Source organism: Rhinatrema bivittatum, chromosome 5, assembly GCF_901001135.1.
Source record: "Rhinatrema bivittatum chromosome 5, aRhiBiv1.1, whole genome shotgun sequence".
NCBI classification, from domain to species: Eukaryota; Metazoa; Chordata; class Amphibia; order Gymnophiona; family Rhinatrematidae; genus Rhinatrema; species Rhinatrema bivittatum.
Window position 1 is genome coordinate 40095554 of NC_042619.1, and position 10461 is coordinate 40106014.

The following is a 10461-nucleotide window of genomic DNA, read 5'->3' on the forward strand; positions in this document are numbered from 1 at the left end:
AAAAGTTATCGCAATTTGCGCAAAGATAGTGCTTCGCATAGGTATTAGCGCAAATTGCGATCTAAGTTTGTACCTGAAGGAATGGAGGGTAAAGTGACTTGCCCAACGTCACAAGGAGCAACAGCAGGACTTGAACCCTGGTCTATAGCCCACTGCTCTAACCACTAGGCTACTCTTGATACACTATTTTATATTTGTGGATGTGACTTGTGTGTCATGCCTTGTATTTGTTCTTGCGCATTTGCTCCTTATTTTTTTTTTAGCCATATCTTTAAAGTGCTATTTTAAAATTCAAAGATCCTCCTCCAAGGTGCCTACAATACCTCCTTACTTCAAACAAAGACTTCCAATGCTTGAAGTATGCTGGGATGAGTGTTATTAGGGCAGACCTATGGATTTAAGAACCCCTGATAAATCTAAATAGGCTTTAGTGTGTTCTTTCCCAGTTTTGACCTGAACACATACCCCAGATCAAATGTTTTAACTATTGTGTAGATGAGCACAAGCTGCATTTTATGTAGTAACATAGCCGATGACAGAACATAAGGCTCAACTGGCCTGGACAGTCTACCTAGTTATCTTCATCTCTGGGTTTCTATCACTTTGGACAGAAGAGCAAGTAAAAATGTCTAAACTTCAATCAAAACTAGGCCCTGGCTCCCCATTTTTTACCCAGCCTTTCATCCTACTACTGCTCTCTTAAGCACGTTTAAAGTCTGTTACATTGGCCTATCAGCAGAGGTGGTGGGGGCTAGCATCCAGACATCTACAAATGAAGTATTTTTGCACCCCCGCCCCCCGGGATGTGGTGTGTCTGCACAACATGGGTTACAGAGACCTTAGGACCCTTATATTAATATCTTTGTGCAGGATGGATCCCTTTTCAAACTTAATAGCAAGAACAGCTCTTACTACAGTCCATTAAAAATAAACAACCTACAAAAAAGAGTATGTGCTATCAAATTGGTTTCTAACATGCTTAGACTGGGTTGAGATGAACAGTGCTATTCTACCCATGTCCTATAACAAAATTATAACCAATAGTTTTAGGCTCCTTTACAAAAATCTTTAAAATGTCTATTTTGAAGTTTGCTATTTTGGACAAGCACAAAGTGATGCACTTAGGGAAAAATAACCCAAATTATGGCTATGCAATGCAAAGTTCCACTATAAGAGTTACCACTCAGGAAAAGGATCTAGGTATCATTGTTGAAAATATGTTGAAATCTTCTGCTCAGTGTGCAGCAGCAGCCAGGAAAGCAAATAGAATGCTAGAGATTAGGAAACAAATGGAGAATGAAACAATACCATAATGATTCTATCAGTCATCTTGAGTATAGGGTGCAGTTCTGGTCATCACATCTCAAAAAAGATATAGCAGAATTAGAAGAGGTACAGAGAAGAGTGTCCAAAATGATAAAGGGGATGGAACAATAACCCTCTGAAGAAAAGGCTAAAGAGGTTAGGACTCTTCCACGTGGAGAAGAGACAGCTGAGGGAGATGTGATTAACATTTACTTGTTCCATTCTACTTTGTTTACTCTTTTGGAAAGTACAAAGACCAGGGGACACACAATTAAATTACTAGGTAATACATTTAAAAATTAATAAGAGAATATATTTTTTACTCAATGCATAATTAAGCTCTGGGATACATTGCCAGATAATGTAGTAAAAACTATTTAGGATAGCTGCATTTAAAAAAAAGGTTTGGACAAGTTCCTGGAGGGAAAGTCCATTAACCATTAAGATAGAGTTGCAGAAATACTGCTTATTCTTGGGATATGCAGCTTGGAATCTATCTACCGCTTGAGATCTTGCCAGGTACTTGTGACCTGGATTGGCTATTGCTGGAAACAGGATACTGGGCCTGATGGACCTTTGGTCTGACCCACAATGACAAGTCTTATGTTGACCACATTTTGGCTTTGTCTCTATTTTGATCACATTAAATGTGATATACAAGGTATGACTCTAGGCAGTGAATTGGTTAAAATTGCATGCTCCTGTCACAGTCCATGGAACACTGTAGTGCCTCAAAAGCACTTCAAGTAGTAGTTTACATATAAACTCATAATTGTCCTTACAAGTAAGGTACTAAGGCACATTCTCAAAATAGAAAATTTTCTGCAAAAGCCTTGTTAGGAGTTATGCAAACAAGAGAAGTCACTAATGCTGTAACTAACTGCACTACAAATTTACTATTCATAATTTTTTTTATTCGCATCTCATGGAAGGATCCACCTGGATTTCAATTTGGAAGGAGGAAAAAATAAATGTTTCAAGAAACATGCATTCATTTTAAAATGGGATACAACTTGTAAATAAATGCTTACTCCTACAAAATAAATTTCCATTATTTACTATAGAATTTAACCTAAAACTCACTTCCCTAGTAACTTCACAGGAATGGTTTTACTAACTCTACAGCAACAGTGATACCCATTCAGCAGAAATCAACTTGCATGTGTCCTGGCTGTTATTCCTCATCTTTTGTAATTTCTAACCTTCCTTTACTACTTATTTCTATATAATAAATGGTACATACATTTTTTTTTTTTTAAATCTTATTCCCCAAATCTACTCTTCAGCTACATACCACAACAGGGAATCAAATAAGGCTGTTTTGTTATGCTTAAATTCACCTTATTGACTCCTCTTCATATTCACAGTTCTACAGCAAGCTGATTTACAAATAGTAGTGAGAAAACACTTCCCCTACCGATATGCCTTGTAACACTGGACAAGTCACGACCTCCCGTTAACTCAGGTACCCACTTAGATTGTAAGTCCTTTTGGGCATGGACTTATTGTGCTTGAATTTCAATACTATAAGCTGCTTTCAGCAACATTTGGAAAGGTGGCCAAATAAAAAAAAAAAAAAGTAGCAGTTACAACTTTCAACTTCTAAACACATTCAGTTACAACTTGTTGTTGAATGTTATTTCTAACTAGCTTCCAAAGCTTACTCCCGTCAATAGGTCAAAGCAAAATCATCGTTTCAAAAATTAAAAATATAAACCAAAGTAAGAAAGGCACATGATTTTGATAAAACAAAGGATAAAGGCCTAAAAATACTTCATGCAAATATTAAGAACTCATAGCCTCACCATTGGGGAGAGGGATATGAACAAATAGCTTTTGTTTGGGACAGAGAATGTTTAGCACTTTTCCCTGTGATTGGTACCTTATTTATTTTTCTATCTTGACCTGGTAAGTGATTTCTTTTGATATACGTATGCAATTTAAATCTTGATGTTTTTCTATTTCCATCTGCTAATTTTTTTTAAATAAATTTTCCTACTGCAGCTGCTATATAATGTTTAAGATAAACCCCCCCCCCCCTAATTCTTCTAAAAAAAAAAAAGTTAATCTATGTCACATTTACCACTCCTTGAGGCAACATATTTACAATGAAGACAACTGATTTTACCTTTGTTCTGCCAAAAGTGTATGAATGTTAAAGTGTTTCCAATTTTGCTGAACCCAGGTACTGGAGGAAACAATCATATGCATCCATACTCCACATCAGGTGGATCAACTTTCTGAATTAGCACCAAGTCAAGTTCACTAGCACTTCTCACTTGCTAAGGGAGACTCTAAAAAGTTCATTGCTTAGTATTATAGCTGCAAACCTTGCTTAAAATGCAATGAATTAACAGCAAGCTTTGAAATGTAAAGCTACAATTTAAGGAAAAATGTTGGGAGTACAATACGAAGTACCTCTACAATTATATCCTTTCTTCACTGTTAATGAAGCCCCAACCTCAAACCAAAAACATCTCTTCATGTTATCTATAATGTATGATCAACCACCTTATTCAGAGGAGAAAAATTCATGAGCTATGCAGATTGAAACCAGTGTCTTTGGGTCTCTGAAATGATCACAATCCTTAAGACTGCTGATAACTGCACTCAAGAACGCTAGTCCATGAAAACTCTTAAATCCCACTTGTCATTAAAATGCCCAGATTCTTAAAATGTATTCATAGTCTTCTCATCTAATCAGTGACGTTAGAACAGCAGAATTCTTTGTTGGCACTATCATATTCTCTTCAGCAGATACCCAAATTTCTGACAGATGTCAAAATGAGTTTGCTGTTACCACCTCTCCATTTACAGGATGTGGGAAATGATTCATTTTGGCAGATATTGCCAAGCTGTTTAGAAAGAAGAAAAAGAAAGTGTTAATTTTTCAACATGTATAATACACAAATACGTATATAGTCACAAATGGTCACTGGCAAACACTGGCCAAGTATTTTTACTGAATGTGAACTGAGACTATTTGGTATGTCCTATTTACTAACTAGAGAGCCCAAAGTGCTTGACATGGCAACCTCCAATGTTACCAGAACCTTAATCATTATCAAAGTTTTATGAAAACAAGCAGTTTGGTTTTTCTGTGGCTGGTTAGTAACTTGCAGGTGGTAATTCCTGTGTTTCTCTCAAGGAGCAGTAAACTGAATAAGTGACAACCACCAATTAAAACCTCAAGAGCCTCATTTTCATAGAGTGCTTCCTAAGTATCTTTAAAGCAAAGAAACCATATGGGATTTTTTTTTTTTAAAGGCTCAGTCACATTATACCTGCATAACTTCAGAGATATATTGCTAAAACCCTCCAACTGAAAATTTACTCCATGTAGAGAAGTATGCACGTTTTTCACTATACGTGTACTTTTTGCAGTATAAAAAAATAAGTATTCTTGGGGACAGTTCGGCTCACAAGGAAAAACTAGTTGCATATTATGTTCACGGTTTTTCCCCCCACCATAGAAGACTCTTTACAAAAATAAATAGTTGGTGTAAGTATACATGGGTACTTTTGTACTCATAACTGTATTTTCAAAAGACACTATCTGGGTAGTTGTGTTTTGTTACGCAAGTAGTGCTTGTGCACCTCACCGTTAAGTGACTTAATGAAAACTTACTCAATTAAGTACCTTTTTTTTGCATGTTACTAACTTCAGAAACCAGGCGTTTGTTTGTTTTTTAATAAATGGCACTGCAGCAAGAACATTGCTCAATTTCTTTAGTTTGCTGTTTCTACTGCACTGAACCAGTTACACAAATCAAAAGCAAGAGTAAGATAGAAGCCATTATATGTGCAGGACAGAAGTCCAAACCTGCGTAACAATTAAATTCATTAAAAAATGTGATAAGGACTCTGAATCCTGAAGCCAATTACCCTGCTTTGTACTAGTATGCACTAGAATCATTTTACAGTGCCAAATTAGATAATTTTAAGGATTAAAAAACCCTCCTCTATATATTCTTATCTTAAAGCAAAAATGCACACTTTATACCTATTTGTAAGCTCAATTTTGTCATAATGAAAACAGTAATTAAGTTTCATTCACCAATTTCTATAATGCACTTTGAAAACTATGCTGTGTGGTGATTTTGGCAAACTGATTTAATCATTTTGTTACATCCAGGCACTAAAGTCTTTAAATTATGTAACACTGTAAGCTGCAGAATACCAGCTGTCAATGCCCTTTTTTTTTTTTTTAATGCATAGATGTCAAGCTCATTATCAAATTTTGAGAAAGAAAAGCCCTATGGACAACAGTGCAAATAGAAGGAAATAGGTGATCCCAGTTTCAATATAAAGAGGATAGTTACAAATAAAAAAGCACTGCATGAAAAAGAATGACAAAAAGTAAACACTAACATGAAACCTTATAAAAAAAAAAAAATAAAATAAGGGGGTTTGCTTCATGATGCTTTTGTTTGTATTCGATCCATTTTAATAGTAGCTTTCACAGACTTATCAAAATGACATGATTTAAGGCCTAATAGCCACAATGTAGTATTCTTTCTTCAATCCCCTCCCACATAGTCAGTGTTCTTCTGGTACTACACTATCAAATATTTTTCTAAACAAATCATACTGGATTTAGAGATGTGCAAAAACAAAAAAAAATTAGAGCACAAAGCTTTAATTCATGGATCAGATCTGGACTATCCCAAGGCAGTTCAAATATGTTTGCAACATGACAAAATGTTAAATGTTTTTACACATTTGGCAACTCAAGAATTTTGCAGAATTGAAGCCAATGTGAATTAGATTGCAGCTATGCAGTTTCACAATACAATACTGTGATTTAAAGGAAATGTTGATTTCAGACTGTGGCCAAGAGGAGCAACCAAACTGGCAGGCCCATTAAAAAAAATAAATAAATAAAACAGAAAAATGCACAAACTAAGCACATAACTGAAATGACAACAAATCTGACTTTATTACAATATTATTCCCATTGTTTCATCACAGATTTATTCAAGAGTTACAAAATGTTCAAGTATTACCATTACCAATTCAAGGCTTCTAACTCACAATGTTAATGAATAGTCAACACATTCAGCAAGTAGAACAATGGAACAGGTCTGATCTATAATCATGACAGGGTAGCACAATGTTTTCTAAATGATAGGACTGGTGTCCTGAAGGTGACTGTTCTTTGCACACATGGTCATGGAACTTGTTCTGTATAATCAGAACTTGTAAAAACAAACACTATTTCAGCTGCAAAATGAAATGTGTATTAGCAAGAACTGAATCAATTAGGGCAAAATATTTTTTTCAAGTTCCAAAGATAATTGTAATGTACCATTTTTGCACTTTTTGGTATGACTGTTGGGGGGAGGAAGAATCTGCCAAAAAGTTTATTCTCACATTTAACATAAGCTTTCATTTTCCATAGCTCCAAGGGGTCAGATCCACAACTTTGCGTTTGTTTGGGACCTCCTGAACCTATAAACTTAAATAGATTTGAAGTTTTAAAAAATCATTCCAAGATTTAATACTGAGGGGAAATAATTATGTATCTTAGCTCTAGAAGGGAATGTTTTGATAGAGAATACTGAAGAAATAGGCTTTGTATCTCATTTGTATGTATGCATGTATAATTTGCATACATTTGAAAAAAAACAAACTAGAAATGTGCAAAAATTGAATCAGTCTTTCCTATCAAGGACAAACCAGGCATCTTGAATTTTTCCCAGGGCCTCATTTATTTCAGTTTAAATGTGATTCAATAACCAGTACACAATCCTGTACAATCACATTCTAAGTCAAGCATTCACACAACACTTTTGCTGGTGTGCAAAAGTGGGGTGTATTCCAAGGACCACACAAAAATAAAACCAGATGTGAAAGGTTATCTTAAATCTTTGGAATGGTAGGATTAGTTCCTAATGACTGCTGTATTTTTACATAAATACACACATACACAGCAGAAGCCCTGACATTACCTCTTGTTTTACCCATTTCTTATACTACCTTTTACAATAAAGCAGGAAACGTGGCCAGCAGCTGGTCCCGTGTCTTCTGCCCCAACACAGCTGAATCCACTTTAGCATAAAAAAAAACAGGGATGCTAAATACGCATATACATTGTCAAACAGTGAGGTTTCACAAACAATATAAAAAGGATTAGCCTTTCAAAATTAAGGCTCATTTCATAACTGAAAGTTAGAAAAAAAACAGTCTTTATGAGCTGTTTCTATGCAGACCAAACATGAATAGCATCCCAATCACTTCAAAAAATAATAACTTCATAGTGAATTTACAATTGCAGCTTTCAAAGTTTTCATTCTTTGTAAAACCTCACTTTACATTTTTTTTATATTCACATATTATACAATATTCCAATGCATTTGAAACAGAAGTGACTGACAACCCATTCTATAATTCAGGATAAATTAATCCATATTGGCTCTTAACCAAACTGAGAAATCAGTTTTAATTCTCCAGTGTTTACACACAATATAACAATTTAGATTAACTTTGCAGTATCTTCAATCTGTTCCTTAAAGGAACACATAAGGCCAGAAAGTCACAAAAACCTAACCTGAATATTTACAGAAAAGTGGGCATGCTGAAGCATTTTTAATATAGCATTCCATGCAATGTTTAACTGCTGAGGGGGAATACCTTCTTTCAACAGAAGTGCCCATCCTTTTATATAAACCTTTAAAAACAAACCCTGACCATTTGGTGTCAAATTATATCAGGCAGTTTGCTTAAGAACTTGGCTTTATCCAGGAATGGCAGGACAAAACCTTGCGCTCAATGGTTTAATAACCCCCCCACTCCACAGCCAAAACCAGAGATAATTTGTTGTGCTGGTGTTGGGCAGAGGGAAACCTAGTTTCCAGACATCTCTCAATACATTCTGGGATTTTAATAAACATCCTATAGGGCCACGTAAACGAATAGTTTAGTTATAAACGCAACAACTTGCCTGTGGTATTTCTGAAATAGTTAAATCATTGCGGCAGCTATGATGTATTGTATTTCCCACATGTATGGTAATCATATTGATCCTTACCAGGTTGGGAGGCGAAAAGGACTGTTCTTTAACCCCTAGAACCGAGCAGAGCAGGGAAATCACCTAAAAAAGAAACTGTCAGAAAAGTTTAATAGTAATGTATAATTGCTATGGATGCCATTAGTCAAACATGCTTTAACAAATAATGAGCAAGCAATACTTAAGAAATTTTCTTAAATCTGTTCGCTCCTTGCAGATGTCCAAATTTAAAGAAAGTTTTTTTTTCTGTTTTTTTTTTTTTACATGTTTTCGGTACAATGCATTTCAAAATATAAAAGTTGAAAAAAAGATAGCAGGTACTTGACCCTACATTTTAACTGATGTACACGCATTCCTGGCACAGGATGCGCAAAACTCCACCGACACCTTTTCCTTGTCCACATGCAGACAAATTCCGCCAGAAGTGTCTTCCTCCGATTTCAGCCTTTTGCGGGGCAGCGCGTAGTCGTGATCGCTGGCTTCCGACTCCCTGTACAAGGAGGTGGTGAGCTTCAAGCCATTTACCCCGGTGAGTCTGCAAAGAAGCTGAGACAGCACGCTCTCGTTCGCAAGAACCGCTTTCAGGTAACGAGTCTCTTCCTCCAGCTCCTTCACCCGTCTGCCCAGTTGCCTGTTTTCTTCCTTCAGCTCCTGGTTCTCCGACATCAAACAATTCACTTTCGTTTCTAGCCCCATTACGTATTCTTTTTTCTTCAGACGATTAAGTCTGGCAGCCACCGCGTTCTTGTTTATTTTGGCTCCACCAGCCGCACCGCCCAGGCCAAGCTTGCTGCTGCTGCTCCTCTTCCCGCTTCTTCCCAACTCGCCGCTCTCCAGTGCTAGCCCGCAGCCCATCAAGTGTCGCAGGAGATCCGAAAGCTCGCTCTGCCCGCAGGGACCCCGGTCCGCCTTCAGACCAGAGACGCCACTGGTCCCCGGCCACAAGTCAGCGGGGAACTGCGTGTCCAAGCCCACGTCCCAGTCACCGTGTCCACCCTGGCTCAGCAGGTCGTCGAGCTCCAGGCCACAGAGCGAGTCCGCCTCGCCTTCGCCCCGGCCTCCCTCCACGCAGGGCAGGTCCTCGGCGCCGCTGGAGACCCCGCCATCTTGGTTCTCTTCCACGGTCTCCTCGGCCGAGAACGAGCTCGAAGAGCTGCCGGTACTGGTCACCGGCTGGCAGCGGCGCGCGCCCAAAGAGCCCCCGGCCGGGCACGCGTCCGACGTCAGCGCCATCTTCAGTCGGCGCGAGCTGCGCGCAACCGCACTTGCCGCCGCGGCCCTCTCTCGGAACCTGTGGCGCATGGCCTGGATGACTCAGCTCGAGGATCCGGCCAAGGCGGGCAGTGAAAGCACCCACCAGGCCAGGGCCGCTGCCTCCCCCGACGATCAGTTACTACCGCCAGCACCGTCTCTTACAGGTGATTTCGGGGACCTTAGGCCTCTTCCAAGCACGCCCCAGCGAAGCTGAACTCTCAAGAGCTGCCGAGGCAGAAATGTTTTCTGGGCCGCGGCCTACGGCCTGCCACAAGTTGGAAATCGCCGTTTATTTGTTGGCTTTTTTTTTTTCGCAGCTAGTTGACGTTTCCCTTGTATTTAAATTTTCGTTTCGAAGCACGGCTAAAGGCCGAAGAGCAACAGAGATGGTAGTACCCGCCACAAAGCTTTTGCTCTCGTGCATCCAGCTCACTTAACGTCCGTCCTAAAGCTCTCCTATCCGCAACATCCGGGAGTCTGCGACGCTCGATCCCACCCAGTCCCTTTTAGTATCGCGAGATCCGGAAATGAATTTCTTCTACGGTCGTTTCAGAATTAATATTCTAGCGCCAGTCCCTGCTTTCTCGGCAAGTTATTGTTAGGAGGAGGGGTGAGAGTAATGGTGGCGCTCAATGCACGTTATCCCCTCCCCATTATTTAGTTTGTGAATAGTTTTAAGAGGCTTTAGGCTGCAGTAGTGTAAACTTTCGCATGCATTACAGTCTGAAAGTCATCTAAGGTCAAAAACAGCCTCAATTGCCACGTTATATGCAGTTTATAGAAATTATTTTGCGCCACCGTTGCAGCATAGTGCTTACAAGAAAAAGTAATGTAAAAAATAATCTTTAAATTTCTTATTTGGGTAGCAGTCAGAAATCATTGACCCGTGATTT

At 38.6% G+C, this 10461-nt stretch overlaps 1 protein-coding gene across 3 annotated transcripts; it reads right to left on the minus strand.

The window, feature by feature from the left end:
• Nucleotides 1-2491: 2491 nt before the first annotated feature.
• CREBZF (CREB/ATF bZIP transcription factor) lies at nucleotides 2492-10094 on the minus strand. 3 transcript variants are annotated; one of them, XR_003856839.1, is made up of 4 exons: nucleotides 8646-10093; nucleotides 8336-8410; nucleotides 7285-7355; nucleotides 2492-4160 (listed from the first exon to the last, which is right to left on the minus strand). XR_003856839.1 is itself a non-coding variant. In XM_029602240.1 (2 exons), the coding sequence occupies exons 1-2, from the start codon at nucleotides 9614-9616 to the stop codon at nucleotides 8395-8397; spliced, it is 987 nt and encodes a 328-aa protein (XP_029458100.1). In that variant the 5' UTR covers nucleotides 9617-10094; the 3' UTR covers nucleotides 2508-8394. The 3 variants fall into 3 exon arrangements, 1 of the variants encoding a protein (XP_029458100.1); XR_003856838.1 differs by having other exon boundaries at nucleotides 7257-7355; XM_029602240.1 differs by having other exon boundaries at nucleotides 2508-8410; nucleotides 8646-10094.
• Nucleotides 10095-10461: the final 367 nt, after the last annotated feature.